This window comes from Gouania willdenowi, unplaced genomic scaffold (genome assembly GCF_900634775.1).
Source record: "Gouania willdenowi unplaced genomic scaffold, fGouWil2.1 scaffold_85_arrow_ctg1, whole genome shotgun sequence".
NCBI lineage: Eukaryota > Metazoa > Chordata > Actinopteri > Blenniiformes > Gobiesocidae > Gouania > Gouania willdenowi.
In genome coordinates this window covers 271814-288733 of record NW_021145250.1, presented here as the reverse complement: position 1 = coordinate 288733, position 16920 = coordinate 271814, and the positions used below count along the sequence as shown (strand labels likewise).

The following is a 16920-nucleotide window of genomic DNA, read 5'->3' as shown; positions in this document are numbered from 1 at the left end:
AACACTCGAGGGGCGGGGCTTGTAGGCATACACAAGCCCCGCCCACCAGCCTCTTGCCTTCCCTCTCACTCATGTTGCGTTCGTGGACCAAAGAAAAGCTCAGACAAAAATGAGGAAATGTTTTATTTAATAGAAACACACACACACACACACACACACACACACACACACACACACACACACACACACACACACACACACACAGATCAGATGGAGCTTAAAAGGGCTTTAAATTAATTAAGTTAAATTAAAATGAATTAATTTAAATATATTTAAAAAAATATAATTACAGGAGGATTGAAAAAATAAAACCTAAAAATATGACACTATATTCACAATCACGAACAATACTATTCCTAATATTAATTACAATTGTACTAATATCTCATTAAGTACTAACAAATATTTAATAAATAATATTGCATATATGTTCATATTCATGTTCTATTATTATTATTATTATACATTTCTGAATAATATTGACAATTATCATCATTGAATTAAATCTCTAGATGTATTTAAGAAATTATAACTTCATTATTAATAAATAAATAAAAAATATTTTTAATGATACGTGTCCATTTACCCTGTAGATGGATAATGTTAATAATTAGACCATTAATATTACATATAAACATCTTCATCATCAAGCGACAGTAGCTTTAGTTTATGATTGTATTTAATTAATTTTACTTTCATATGTACATATTCTTTTTTTCTTCTTTGTTAAATGTTTCTTCATTTCATGCAAAATTATTTCTGGAGCATCTGTAAAAAAATAAATAAATGTGATTCTGATTAACATACTTTTTAAATTATTTACAGATTATTTTAATTAAAAAAATAAATATTTGAAGGAAATGTGAGTTCAATAACTTCAGTTTTCTGTTTTCTTTTTGGTCATTGAACGCGTCGTAGATTTACATAAAGCACATTTCGCTTAGAGCCAATAAAAACAAGGGGGCGTGGTTGTTCCTATGAAGTGTTGACCGTGAACGCACCTCTTTGCTCAGCTGTCAGTGAAACCATTAAAACCAGTGAGAGGAAACCCGCTGCTTTACTGGGAATTACACCGGGATGTTCTCCACCGTGTGTCCCACAGCTTTAACACACCTTACTGTTGCTTCTGAAGAGACTTTCACAATAAAAGACAGGAAGCCACCAAAATGAACAGAATATGTGTTGGAAAATTGGATTTAAGTGTTAATATTCAAATAAAAGAATAACAAAAACAGATCCCATTAAATAGATGTTATTTGCAAAAATACGTGAGAAACGTCAGGCTTTTGTTTTGTAATTCAAAGTGAGCTCATTGTTGCTTCATTTCTCGTATTTAATCACACCTGGCAACCCTGGGCTCACAAACCCACACAAACGTCGCTAAAACGCAGCTTTAATCGGTGAAATCGACTTTTTTTTCCGTCTTGATTTCATCCAACAATCGTCTCGCGCTCTCAAACGTACCAAGTGCACGCGGATCCAGCACGCGCCGAAGCTGTTGCCTAGCGGCGACGCATCCGCCGCTGTGATTGGCCGAATCTGGGTCACTCCGCCTTGCCGTTCACGGCTTCCCCATTGGCTGAAAATAGGTCAGAGTCTCCGCCCACCAGGCTGCCGCCCTGCCCCCCGTGCCTGTGCACGTGACGCAGCTGTTCAGAGTTTCTGAGAAAAATCAAACATTTAACGTTTCACAGCAGCGACGATTTCAGACAAAACGCCAGGGAAATAAAATGTTTAGACTCAACAGAAAAATGACAAATAAACCCACACGAAAACACGTGGAAAAACATATCATTCACACGCAGCCATTTATTTAATACAAATTAAAAAAACAAAGAATAAAACATTTAACACTTTTTTCTGTTAATGGGATTTTTTATACAAAAGCAAAACAACAAACAACATAACTGAAATACTTTTTTTTATTATTAAAGAAAATTAAACCGGTATAATTTGATCGAGCGGTCATTTTAATGGCCTAAAGCTTCACGAGGACTCGATTAATATTAGTGGAATAAAAGAAGACGTAAATAAAGCTAAACAAGAGGAACAGTTGTAATAAATAAGATACTAGATTTAACAGTTTTGCACAGAATGATTTAAAATATGTTTAACTATTTACTACAAAATAAATCACCAAAACAAAGCAAAATGTAACAAAAACGGTAGTTTCCCCACACCTTGAACAGACAAGTAAATAAAGTCAAGAAATGCTTTTATTTTGAAGTGTGTTCATAGTGTAATCATTTGTCTACTACATGCATACAAAAACAATAAAAATAAAAATAAATAAAAACCCATGTTCTGTAATAAAATGATAAAATATAAATATTCATGTCCTTATCCTACTGACTAAAACTAAACCCGGGCACAGAGAACAAGACTTTAAAGCAGAAAACTACAGAAGATTATTGGGGCCAAAAAATATAAATAAACCTCAAACAGAAAAAAATTTATCCCCCATAAAAAAAAAATGTTTTTAAAAAAACCCAAACAAAAAAAAAAGATTAAGATAAAAAAAATAAAAAATAAAATAAATCAAGACCAGTGGCCCTAATCCTCTTCCATAGAAAACGTTTCTCAATTGATGAGAAAAATAAATAAAATGTTATTTTATAAAAATATACAAAACAAGATACTTTCTTTTAGTTTTACTAAAACTAGGATTATTACACATAATTAGAAAAGCAGTACCGGCGATTGTTACAGGAAGAAACATCTCCAACAAATTTTCAAATTAAATTCTTAATGTTAATAAATTTCAAATGTAAACAGAATAAACCAACCCAGGGAAAGTAACAGAGTGGTAAATGTTGGCAGTGTGTGGTTTGGAGGATCAAAATATAAATATATTGCCAGTGAGCCTATAAATATAAATATGAGATGTTTGTGTTCATCCTGCTGCAAAAACAATTCCTAGAAGGTTCGAACACTGGAGGAAGGAGACGAATGTGTCACCTTTTATCTCTGTAGCTCCACCTAGTGGCTGTTTTACTGCACCTTATAAAAGCTAAAAATCAAGCATCATCTTCAAAATAAAAGCATCTCTTTTTGTCTTCCATTAGTTTTTTTTTTACTCTTTTGTAAATAAGGCTCTTGTTTTGAAGTTAACCGGAAGTTTAACGGAGGGTCTCTGAAATGTGTGAATTATGTCTACGTAAGTTTTCTAGATCAAATGGCCATGATTGGTCTATATATCAAGGGGCCGGGGCTTATAATATATACACCCCACCACCATTCTTATTGGACTTTAGAACTAAATCCATCGTTCAGAAAACTTCTGCTGCTCTGGATGACCCGCTCTCTCCACAGGTAACTTAGGAATCCGACATAAAACAAATAAAACGACAACAAAAGAAACGCAAAAAATTCTATAAACACAAAGGCTTAAATATTAATGCTAGCCCTCTTTTTTTTTCTCCAGACTTTATCTGATCCCATTTCTGCTCCACCATTTGTCATAGATTAAAATGGCCAAAATTAAAGGTAACACGGCACGAAACATTTCAAGATTTTTTTTTTTATTTGAGGGTTTTCAACAAACTCACTTTTTAGCCAAAAAAACAAAACAAAAAAGGATAGCAATTTAGTATTAATAATATTACATGTTTTAGTTGTACAGAAATAAAAGAAAATACACATGTGGACAAACAGGACCTAAGAGAGTACATGTTGCTCGTACAAAAATAGGGTGGGGCTAGTGTGGCCATGGGGTGGGGGTGTAATAAAAGGGTTTGAGGTAAAGGTGAAGGAAACAAATATCACATCAATACACAATCATCCCACCATTTCACAAAGTGGCCCCTCCCCCTGACTCCTCCCCCTCCCTCCCGTAAAACAGACAATGACAAAATGAACGAATACTTGGAGTTAAAAATAAAAGACAAACAATATATAATAAAATATAGTAATTGTACAGTACACAGCGCTTGTCTTTAAAGTCCTTTTTAGATCCTAACACGGCATTTGCCTCTTTTTTAAAAAGTAGTGTACGTCTAAGACCAACGTGTTCAGTCACTGTAGCGCCTGCTTTAGCTCGTTCAGCTAACATGTTCACTTTAGGAGACATTAGTTCAGTTTCCTCACTGGATAAACAAAAAACAGAGAAACGAAGTGGATGGTTGGAGGCGTTGCTAATGAACACCACTTGGAGGTGTGGCTAATGAACGTTGCTGATGGAGTGAGACGAGAACAGAACAGAACGCGATGAGTTCTTTTTCCAAACAGTTGCTACAAAACTCCTTCACACAGCGGGCACGGTCGAGCCTTTTTCAAGTCCATGTTAATGCGTGTGTTGATTACTGGTGGAGAAAGGCGGGGCTAATGTGGCAGTCGCACTAAACCCTCCCCCTGTTGAACCCTTTTTGTTAAAAACCCGTTAGCGTTAGCTCGCAGCTTTGATTATATCAAAAAAATAAAGGTCAAAAAGAATCTAGTCTAGAAAAGAGTTTCACTGGCTGAACTCAGCGAGGACCGTTGATCTCTGCGGTGGCAGCGGCTGCAGTATGGGTCGCCCCGCCCCCTCCCCTTCTGGCCGTGTTTTCATCAGCTCCCAGGTCGCGATGCCGCGGCAGGAGAAGCTGTGGCGGGTGAGGAGCTCCGAGTTCCAGAAGCGATGTCGGCATTTGTGGCACTGGAAGGCGGCTTGTTTGAGGTGGTGCCCCCTGTGGCTCAGCGCTTTGAGCAGCGACCTGCTGCGATGGCCGCACACGCGGCAGCGCAGACGGGCGCGGCGGCCGGCGCTCCGGGGTGGGTGCCTGAGGGCGTGGTGCAGCAGCAGCGAGCCCTGCTTGGCGTACATGGCGCTTGGGCAAATGGGACATGGGAAGCGTTTGAGGGGAGTCTCCATGGAGGTCAGTCCAGTCACTTTGACCGCACCCCCCACCCACGACTTTACCTTCATCTCCCCGCCTTTTACTCGGAGCTGAGCTAACATCTTTTTCTTGTTGAGCGCCGCCTGCAGTCGGCCCCGCCTCCTTCTGAGAAGAATGAGCTTCTTGCGTGTGTCCTTGCTCAGGGGCACACCTACCAGTTTTCCATCCCTCATGATGCTGTGGATCACCACTCGCCGCCGTTTCTTCCGCTGCTTCTTCGTCTGTCCCTGGCGCTTCAGGAAGTTTTTGGCGCGGTAGTGAAAAGGGTGCTGCTGCGCCGGCGCCTGCCCCACAGTTCCCGGCTGCACTTGAGATGCCCCTGTGAAGGCAGAGCCAGTTCCTGATTCGTAGAAGATCGGCGAGTACCCCGCAGGCTGTGATTGGTTGACCCGTTGGCCGGAGCGGTCGATGCCATGCTGGGACAGCTTGTGCCGCACTAAACTGTTGGAGTAGGCAAAAGCTTTGCCGCACACCTCGCAGCGAAAGGATTTCTCCAGCCCGACGCCGCCGCCGTGAACCGTCTGCTGATGAGCCGTCAGGTGGAAGTAGTGACGGAACGACTTCCAGCACACGGTGCACGTGTAGAGTCTCTGAGATGGTGTGCCGGATGTCGGGGACTTGTCTCCCTGCGAGCAGGACAAGAAGTAGTCAGAGTTTGCAGCGTTGGACACTTGGCTGATGGCGGCAGCGGCACCGCCTTTAATCCGTCGTCCTTGGTTGTCGATCTCTCCTTTGCGATGCAGCTTCCCGTGCCTCACCAGACTCTGGGCATATGCGAACATCTTCCCGCACAGGTTGCACTTGTAGTTCTTCTGGCCCGAATGCACGGTCAGGTGTTTGGTCAGGTGGAAAGGCTCCCGGAACATTTTCCCACACACCTCACATGTGTGCGGTTTCTCCCCGGTGTGCACGCGGTTGTGGCGCCGCAGCGTCTCCGCCCTCCTGAAGCGCTTCCCGCAGATCTGACATCCGTATGGCCGCTCCGAGCCGTCCCCCGGGGGCGCCGGGCTTCTTCTGCGTCTCACGACGGCATTGGGGTCCCTCTTTTCGCGGGGCTTTCTCGGCCTCCGGGGCTTGGGGTGGGCGTGGCTGGGGTGAGTCAGGGGAATGGTGGAGCCGTTGAGACCGGACGAGGGCGGTCCACCGAGGTTACCAAAGCCCAACCCCCCCAGCAGCCCACCGATGATGTCCCTCCTCTCTCCGTCCCTGCTCTCCGTGTTTAAATCACAGGACGCGGCAGCTGCTGCGGCGATGGCCGACATGGCGCTGCTGGTGACCTCATCGTCGGAATCATCCAATAAGGAAGACAGGGGGAGGTGGGGCTGCTGGTGGTGCTGACTCTGTGGATGGGGGTGAAGGGTGGGGGCTAAGGGAGCTTTACGCAAAGTCTGGCTGCTCATGTCGCTCGCCAACGTGTTCTCCGAGTACAGCGAGGATGCCGGTGCTCGTCGGTAGTCCACGGCGTTGTTGTTGTATGACGACGCACTCTGGTAGCGACTTCTGGAATAATCTGTCACGTTGGAAATCTCCGCCGCATTGCTGGAAACCACAACAACGTTTCCGGTGCTTCCTATTTTACTGCTGCTCTGATTGGACGAGGAGTTTCCTGCAGCGCCGCTCCTGTTCTTGGCGCTGCGGGGCGGTTTGCCACAGGCCCCGGAAGCCGCGTGGTTGAGGAGCGAGGTGCTCTCCCTAAAACAGCGACCGCAGGCCGGGCAGCGGAATGGCTTCTCGTCGTGGATCTTCTCGTGCCGGGTGAGCGACTCACGGCGGTTGAATGACTTCTGACAGACGGCGCAGATGAACGGGCGGTTCTGGGAGTGCGTGACGCTGTGCTGGATCAGGTGACCGCGCTTTTTGAACTTCTTGCCGCACTCGCCGCAGCAGAAGATCCTCTCCGGGCTCGGGGAGTTACAGTCCGACTTCCTGCTCTGGCTCTCGGGGGTCAGGCCGTGGCTGCGCAGGTGGCGCCGCAGGCTGGACAGGTGCGTGAAGGTTTTCCCACACTCGCCGCAGTGGTACAGTGGCTCAGGCTCAGGCTGCCGTGATGACCGGCTCTGACCCTCCGAGGCTTTGGTGAGCTGCTGGGCGCCATTAGCGACGAGCACTGAGGTGGAGTTGGAGGAAGACGAGGCGGAGGAAGAGGAGGAGACGGCGGAGGATGACTGCTGTTGCGAGGTTGAGGAGGAGAGGAGCGAGGAATGCTGGGGCAGGTCAGAGGAGGCGGAGCTCTGACTGTGAGCGCTGGAGCTGCTGCTGTTCTCAGCTTTCCTCTGAGGAAGGTACCCCGCCATCGCCTTCTTCCTGCGGCTGCCCCCGCCCGACGAGTGGGAGGAGCCATCTCCTGACTTGGACGTGTCTTCCTTGGAGAGGGATAGGTGGAGGGGGAGGGGCAAGGGGAGGCCAGCCTCTTGCTGCATCAGCGATGCGATCTGATTGGAGGAGAGGACGGGGATGCTTTGGAAGTCAAAGCCTCCCAGTGGGGCGGGCTGGGGGGCAGGGTGCAACGGGTGTGGATGGTGGGCGTGGCTGTGCGAGTGTGATAAGGCGTGAGGCTGCTGCTGCTGCTGAGGCTGTGGTGGCGCACTGTGCCCGTGGGAAGAGTGCAGGGCGGGGGGCGCGGCCAGGGCGGAGTTGGCCTCCGAGGCGCCCTGGCTGAGGCCAAGGCCCAGGTGGTTGTGAGAGCCTTGTTGGACGAGGAACTGCTCCAAGCTGCTGTTGGCCGGGACCCCGGACAGGAAGTACTGGTTAGCGGCTAGCATGCAGCTAAACTGCTGGTGAAGGCTGCGGGGATCCGACTGACCCACCAAGGGAACCGCGGTGCTCCCTGAGGGGTTGTTGGAGGCTGAGGCAGATGTGGAGGTAGAGGGTGAGGATGAGGAAGGTCCAGATGAAGGCTGAGGAACAGACAGACCAGGATGAAGTGGGGGCGGTGGCGGTGCAGAGGTGACGACGCTCCCAATGACCCCGGCGCTACCAGCACTACTGCTTCCCCCAAAGTCAAAGCGTCCCATCCCAGAGTGAAGCTGCTCCTGGGCCAGGGCGGCCTCGGCCGGGTGGAACGGCCGCAGGAACTGAGGGTACCCTGACGACGAGCCACCACTGCTGCTGCTGCTGCTCATCTTACTGGACTTCCTGGAACTGTGCGATGAGGACGAGGACGACTGGCTCTGGTGGGAGATTGACGAGGGAGGGCCGCCCATTTTGGCAAACAGCGAGGAGGAGTCAGCGAAAGCGTTGCTCCGGGAGCTCTGGAGGGAGCCCAGACCGAGGCCGGACAGGAGGCTCCCCGAGGCGTCGGCCGGGGACTGGTGCTGCTGCTGCAGCTGCTGCTGGTGCTGCAGCTGCACCTGCTGCTGGTGGCTCAGCTGGCGCTCCAGACCCAGGCCTTTGAACTGATGCGCTTGGTGCCCACTCAGCATTTCCAGGATGTCCATCGGGTATTTACTGAACTGGAACATCTCCCAACACAGCTGTGGGACGTGTGTCCACCCCCCCCCCCACTGCAAACTGTAGTCTGTAGTGACCGAGCCCTTAAACCAACCACGTCTTAACGGTTCACACACAGACCCATCAGTCAGGTTTCTAATCTCACTGCTAAGTGCTTTCCATTGGTCAGAAATATTACGTTAGAATAACAGCACAGTTTGCAGTGAAGCGTCCCATAACCATCGCCACTGGGCTCACTGGTCCTGGAACGTGTGGAAGAACTTCCTGTCGCTGCACTGTCATCTGCGTCCTCATCCAATCCTGAGAGAGAAACCACAAAATACACAACGAGACATTAAAGACGAGTGACTAAATGTCTAGAAAGTGTAACAAACAGACAAATACGTCAAAATCTCTTGCTACGTGTTACGGTTCATCTAGTAATCATGTTATCCTGTGACTGTAAATTAATGCAGAGCTTCATCTAAAGTATTGGTTGACATTATGATGACTGCATTCAAATGTGAAAAGCCTCTGGTACAAGTTGATGGTGTATTAGCTGAACTGGTGATCGGTTTACCTGGTGACACCTCACAACAGAAGCATCTCCAATCACATGACTGTGCAGGATTTAGCATTAACACCAGCTAGATGTAATAAAATATTGTTTAGGGATTATATCACACATTCCTATGAGAATTTTCCTGTTAAACGAGTGGCTATGGGTTAGCAGTGATGCTAACATAACTGTAGCTACGTAATCTTGTGTGATCTTGTGCATTACCATCTTATTATGTGAGACATTTAAATATTAAATAACAGTAGTGGGTTCTGTTGATTGCAGGAGTTTAATACAGAGTAAAGCATGTAAACATGGAAAGATGAGGAAAATGAAAAATGGAAGAGGAAGTGGAAATGAGTAAATCCTTTGGGAAATGGAAAGGAAAATAGGAGGCTGTAAAAGATCAATAACATTATTAATAATGTCCTTACAGTTATTTAAAGCAGGGGTTCTCAACCTTGGGGTCAGGACCCACTGAGAGGGGGTCCCCAGGTGCCTTCAAGAAATTAAGATTATTTTTTCAACAATTTAAACCCATTTTTTGCTTATTTTTTTTTTAACATATTCATCACTTATCACCATATTTTTGCTTCTTTTAATGTATTTTTGCTATATTACACCCAATTTGGCACTTCATCACATTTCAATAATAATAATTATGCATTGGATTTTATATAGAGCTTCATCATAGACACTAAGTGCTTTACAGAATTAAGGCATTACTCTTTCACTCCACACTTAGTGGTGGTAAGCTACTATTGTAGCCACAGCTGCCCTGGGGCAGACTGATGAAAGCGAGGCTGCCATAGTGAACTATAGGCCCCTCCCACCACCACCAACACTCACTCACAGTCACACATTACATTCATACTAGGCAATGCCTTTTCTGCACATTTTTCACCACTTTTACGCCTAATGTCACATATGTTGATCCATTATTGTCACTTTTAACCTCTTTTCACCATATTTTATGATTATTTTTTGCCAATTTAACCACATTCACCATTTGTCATGTCCATTATTCGCCAGTTTAAACTAATTGTTTAATTATTGGAACTAATTGTTCCAATATTGACACTTTGAATCCTTTTTAACTCTTTCTCTGTCTTTTCCACCTTTTTTGGTACATTTTGAACCCATTTTATTTGTGATTAAAACCAGGATTTCCATCTTTAAGATGGCTATAATAATAATAATAAACTTCCTGGATAACAGTGGATAAATGTAATTTAAAGTGTTTACTTTATTTGTGGGGTTTAAAGTGGCCCGTTTGTGTTTTGGACTGATTTCCATAGAGTGAGTTACTTGTATTTTAGTCATGAGAACTAGCACACTAAAACAATGATTTTTGACTCTTTACATCAGGAGTGTTAAACTCATTTTCCCACCAATGAGTCATTATTTCTTTAATGATCTAAATGTAAAAAAAACAAGAATTTTATGAAAAACAAAAAACTTCAACTGCAGGATTTTTCAAATATATTGTTCTAAAAAAAAAATGTGTGGAAATTTTTAAAAAAAAAAAAAATCAAGAGTTCTTGTGACTAAAAAATGGAGTCGCTCATGAAGCAGTGGTTCCAAACCTTTTTTTATATTTTTATGTAGCGAATTTCTATCAATCCCAGAGCCGTTTATTTTCAATATTTTCATACTAAATTTATATTTGAGAAAGTGAAAGTTTAGAAAATATTTGTTTAATATTGTGCGTGGTTAGGACTATTTAAATAATAATAAATAATAACAAAGACATCATTTTAATCTGTCATTTTTTACCTAATCCTAGACATTTCAGGCAACCTCTTTCATTCCTGGCGACCAAACATGGGGTCACAACCGCAAGGTTGAAAAACACTGACATAAAGGATTAGAAACTGAACTTGACGGTGATTTCCTAAAGATTCATGACTCGTTTGTGCTGTGACTTAGTGATACACATGGTGAGCGCTTCACTACTTTATGATTGATAATCATAATTAAAGTAACATTTCTTTTAGTTTGTAATATCAAAGCTGCTTCTTTCCTATTTGGGAACGTTCACTCATTAACAAATTAAAGGCAAATATCTTCCCAAACATTTCATTAGCTGTTACTGATTATAGATGAAACTAGTGTTTCTGATCTAAATGTTTGTTTTAAAGGGGACATATGATGCTAAATCCACTTTTTTAGCCCTTAAATGCATTTTGATGTATATTTAGAGTGTTTAGAAGTACAGAAAAGTTCAAATTAATCTCTTCAGATGCTCCGTTGATATCTTTATATTCTGTTTTGGTCATATTTTTCAATCTGTTTCGCTTTTTCGATTCTCTATTAGGTTTTTTTAACTATTACATCACAGTATTTGCAGCAGAACTGCCAAATTAGTTCATCGACTCCAGGCCCAACACTTCGAGCAATCCACCATTTTTATTTCTGGCTTTTATTTTGTAGTCCAAGCTCCAGGATGCTGAAGTTACGAGAGGATAAGTCAAAATGTTGGGTTGTTGGATGTAGTAACCCACACGCTTCATTACACCGTCTCCCAGCATCAGAACCTTTTCAAAGTGTCTGGTTGAGTTTTATTTTTCATGGAAATGTACCACATCTGTGGATAAGGTCATTTTTGTGTGTGTGAAGCACTTCAATGATGACTGCTTCATCAACCTCCACCAGTATAAAGAAGGATTTACAGAAAGACTTTGTCTGATTGAGGGTTCAATTCCTTCTATCTTTGGAGACGATGAACAGAGCACTTCGGTAAGCTGTAAATAACGCTAAAAAGTGTGATGATAAGACGTCCCTGTCATTGTTTTGTTAGCATTAGCAGTTGCACCGTCTTCATATGTTAGCGCTGTGTGCTCGTTTTAGATCCTTGATGATATGGCCTACGTGATTTAATTTAAGTCTAAAGTTTTCATTAGTCATTTCATTTTGACGTTTTTGTCTTTGAAAAGACTGTATTAAAATGCATTTCGTGACGTTAGCTTGGTGCTAGCGTTAGCTCGGTGCTTGTGTTAGCTCACTTGTTAGGGTTCTGCAGGTTCATCATCTTCATTTTCATCTCACTCCACTGGGTCAGACTCTGGCTGGAACATGTAAGGCTGGATGGACAAGTCTAACGTTGTTGACATTTTGTAAATAACCTCTGAATAAAAAGTTTATGCTCCGCTACATAGCCGTATCTCTTCTATCAAACTACAAAAATTGCCGAACAGGGTGGAGTTGAACCTGGAGAGGGGGCGGGGTATGAAGTGTCTCATTTGCATTTAAAGAGACAGCACCAAAACGAGTTGCGCTTAGAAGCACATCAGAAAAGGGGTAGAAAAGGGGTGGAGCTATAATAATGAGGAATTCAGACCCAAGCGGTGCAGTTCTGCTTTATATAAACCACAACTGTATGATTTATATGTAAAAAGGAAGGATTTAAAACCATGATATGTCCCCTTTAACAGTAGTGATATCTCAGTGTGTTTACAGTTTAAAGAATGTAACAGCGACAGTGAAATGAAACCACAGATAGGTGACACTAAAACACTTCATGACCAATAGAAATAAAACACTTATTTATTTATTTATTGTGGCTGAAACTTCATAATTATTAATGAACAAATTAAATTAGTTACAAAATACCTAAATGATTTTGATATCAATATTTAGACAATACTTTGAGTAAAAATATTCTCAAACAAAGTGCGATTAAAACCAACTTCACAATCAACAAATAACGTTGAACAAACTCGGATTTTAACTTTGTTTTATTTTTCTTTCAGAGTTTAGCTAGGCCTGGGCTGTATGACCTAACATGTATATCACGGTATTTTTTTTAATGCATATTCAGGTGTTCACAGCATTTTCTCCTGGTTCAGAATCAGAATCGTTTATTTTGCCGAGTACAGTTTTTTTTTTTTTAAAAAAAACAGCACATGGAGTTTGACTTGGTAGTTGGTGCACGGAACAGCAGAACAAAAAAACAAAAACACAAGCCAGCAGCAATAATAATAATAATAATAATAATAAATATAAGGATAAGTGATAAATAAAGGATAGAAGATAAAGAAAAATAAAGATAAGAGATGAATGACTGCAGTAGATTAACTTAGGATGCTGTATTTTATTGTCATGAGTGAATATAGTAGAATAATTCCACACTAGTAGTGATACAAGTTTGCAACAGCAGCCCAGTGGCTCTTTGCAATGCAATGTTAGCTTAGCTTTAGCTTGATTTCTAGCTTTAAATGCTACATACTCAGTGGTGTGGTGGTTTCTTATGGTGAATAAGGTAGAGTTTTGTTTACAGCTCCACCACGACTTATTTCCACATTATAGGAATCACAAATTGTGATCCTTTGCTCTCTTTTTTGTGTATAACTGCAGACATGCTAAGCTAACCGTGCCTCTGTGTTCTCCTGTAGCAGAGGCATGCGCACACTGACATGCTCACATGCAGCTTCAGAGATAATTGTGTCTTTCTGATCCATTTACACATGTGATTTACACCGCAACAAACACTGCGTAGCGTTCCAAAAGTTGTGTAATCAAATACCGCCCAGCCCTAAGTTGAACTATTGTTTTTATTTAATCTTTCCCTAAATATCAGACTCATTACATGATACTAAACTTCCTGCAATCATTCCAAACATGTTTAATACAGTTAATAGATTCAACTGTTTCATATTTATACACAGAGGAAATTAACTGAAACAAACTGTAGCTACACATGCTAAAGCTAACATTAGCCCATAATAGCTCATTAAATTAGCTTTTTGTGAGAAAATTAACATTTCTGTATCTGTCAATATGTTTAAGAAGACAATCTGTGTAAATGTGAGATATGTGAGGATATATCTAGGTCAGCGTTAGATTGCAATTTCTGCTCGACTTTGTTTAGAAAACAAATAACATTAATAATTGAATAATGCAATTTCCGTTAACAGAAAATCAGAGACTAACACATTGTTAATACCAGGTATAATAATGTGAACTAGTCCGCTTACATAGATTTGACTTCATTTGCAAAACTTAAACTTTTATCACAATATTGTATTTTGAGTTTATTTTTGAAATTTTGACTAATCTCCTCTTTTGAACATTAATCTTTTCATAATTATATTTGTACTTTATTCTCAAAATTTCAACTTTAATGTCGACATTTCAACTTTAATCTTGATTTGCCCAAAATCATTTATGCAAATGTATCCTCTTCCATAATATTTAGTCGTATAATGTCAGAGTATATATGGTAAAACACCCTAGTGTCCTTGTTCGTATTTTCCTTGACATTATACGACTAAATAATGTTATTTTATAAAGTAGGCTGTTGCTATTGGTTCACACCTCAGACAAACCCGACTATAGTTCCAGCACTTCCTGTGCGCATGCGTCTGCAGGCACAGTAAGCCAAACGCCGGTAGTTCCGTCACTGCCGGACCCGTGTTCTTCTAGCTACAGTTCCGTCAATTTTATTTTAACCCTAACCCAGGAAATACTGTAAAATGATTATTTTTCTTTGTATATGTATTTTTAAAGTTGGAATTTGCCATGTTAAATATGTTAAAACGAAAGAAAAAAAATTTCAGAAGCGGGATTCGAACCCACACCAGCGGAAGGAAACGACCTTAAGTCTAGCGCCTTAGACCACTCAGCTATCCTAACACGGTGGTAACACAAAACACCCCCGGTACTATTGGTACGGTTACCGAAGTACAAGTACGTAGCGTGCTAGGTTTAGGGTAAAGTTTAGTCTTAGTCACGTGACCTAAACTGGCCAAATAGGGGCGTTGCATGGGTAGAATGTCGGTATATAGATACAGCAACCATACGGATAGCCACTGCCTATCAAGTATGACGAGTGAGGGACTATTAATAAATAGTAAAACTAAGTCATTAGTGTTATATTCATAGTTTATCAGTGAATACATATAATATTATAATTTGTGTCACTGATCGTTCTGAGCTTTTTGTTTTAATGGTATCAGTAATGTTTACTTTTCAACATGTTTACATTGAAATGCAGGGATTTGCTTTGGTTGGAGAGTAAAGCTAATGTAATGTAATGTAACGTAATGTAATACAGAATAATTATCCAGAGTGAATGTAGAAAAAGGAAAGTTGTGTTGGTATTAGATTATGATCACTGGGTTTATTGAATGAGCGGGTCTTTACTTTTACTGTGGTGAAAAGGTGAACGTTGGCCGGTGTTTTTAGCATCTTACCGAGTGTTCAGAGGCCGCCAGTCGGAGCCCAGCGGGCGGGCTTTGGTCCACAGTCTCCCCTGAAGCACGTACCTCTCAGCTGGACTCTGAAAACACAGAAAAATAACCTTATTAACTGTTAGCACGGTATGCTAGCCGTCAATCACAGAGCTGGCTAACGGGAGCTAGCTGCAAAAGTGCTGCCAGAACTGATTCATAAACAACTATTAACAGTTAAAATCAGATTTATATTATGAAAACGACTTTAGAATCAGTTTAATTATGTGCTTGCAATGGTGATATTAACACTAGAAAATGGTTTTCGGTTGGGATAGACCGTTAGCTTAGCGGCTAACGTGCTAGCTGAAGGCGGCTTTGTTTTGGTTCTTACCGGAAAGAGTCCGATGTCTCTCCCTGAAAAACTGCTCACAAACGCGGCCGTATCTCCAAGGAAACACCGCGGATGTGGAGCACCGAGAGAACGGGGTCTCTGCCACCCGTCACCGGGGCTGCTGCTTTCATCCAGGCGATGAAGGCCCGACCCTCTATCGGTTGTAGATTCTGACCCACCAACAGAACCTATGGCCCGGCTCGGCCCGGCGTGTGTCCCCAGGGGTCCGGATCCTTTGTTCGGGTGTAGTGCTCGGCCTCCTCGGCCCGCTGTGCGGTGTTTACGGTGCCCTCCCTCCGCAGACGACGGTCCTTCTCTCCTCTGATGCTTCCAGCCCTGAAATGGTCGCTTCCTGTCCGCGGACTGGTTCCGGGTGGATCCGGGCTCCGGGTCAGGCCGAGCCGGACTCACCGGCACCTCTGACACCGCAAAGAACGGACCCGAACCGGCACGAATACACGTGTGTGTGTGTGTGTGTGTGTGTGTGTGTGTGTGTGTGTGTGTGTGTGTGTGTGTGTGTGTGTGTGTGTGTGCGTGCGTGCGTGCGTGTGTGTGTGCGTGTGTGTGTGTTTTCACACTCTCAGTGTTGAACATTAATGAGTTAATTACTGATATCATTAGCATCACGCCGCATCTCATTACACCCGCTCACTGTTTCCCGCCTTTTATACACACTTATCTTTGTATTTCTCATCATCTCATCTTAAATCTATTAAAACCACATGAACAAACAAAAACTAGAAATAGTAAAATTTAAAAAATATATTTTTTAGTCATAATTATCAGATACTATCACATAATTATGACTTATTATTATTTCTGAAATACTATGAATTACTGGCATAAATGGGCTTATATAGAATTCTCCTTAATGTCTGGATCAAATGTAATTTAGCATTTGGATCATTTCTCCATGTTTTCACATGTTTTGGCGAACTGTACCTGTACAAAATCTGTAAAAAAAAATTAAAATGAATAAAAATCTGTGACACACAGACAATATCCTCATAAATTCTCTGATTTTGTGACAAACTTTATTTAATTTTGGTGAAATTTTGTGGAATAATATCTGGAAAAATGCAAAATTTTTAAAAAATAATTGAGAATTCTTCCAACAATTTAAGATTACTGCTATTGTGTGATAAAACTGAGTCTGTGTCATGGATTTATCATTTTATGTATTTGGAGGGACTGAGATATAATTTTAAAATATAAAACTGCAAATACTTCCATTATTAATTTTGTGAATTCTCCTTAATTTGACTTTTCCCAGATAACAAACATGCGGTTTCTCTCACAGGTTGCAGGGTTGCGTTCAGTGTGTGTCGTAAATCCTGGCTTTCGGCCCAGAAGATGACATTCATGGATGTTTGACACAAACACGAGCTGGTGGGAGGTTTTTAATTGTTCTCATTTAAACAGTAAATGTTCCTTACAAACGCAAGAATCCATCACCAAGAACAGAAATGGTTGCACGTGTACAGTATAAGAAGG

At 42.3% G+C, this 16920-nt stretch overlaps 1 protein-coding gene across 1 annotated transcript; it reads right to left on the bottom strand.

The window, feature by feature from the left end:
* Positions 1-4221: 4221 nt before the first annotated feature.
* On the bottom strand, positions 4222-15929 carry LOC114460915 (uncharacterized). Its single transcript, XM_028442785.1, has 3 exons — positions 15427-15929; positions 15057-15142; positions 4222-8624 (listed from the first exon to the last, which is right to left on the bottom strand). Exon 3 carries the CDS (start codon positions 8333-8335, stop codon positions 4451-4453), a length of 3885 nt encoding a protein of 1294 aa, XP_028298586.1. The 5' UTR covers positions 8336-8624; positions 15057-15142; positions 15427-15929; the 3' UTR covers positions 4222-4450.
* Positions 15930-16920: the final 991 nt, after the last annotated feature.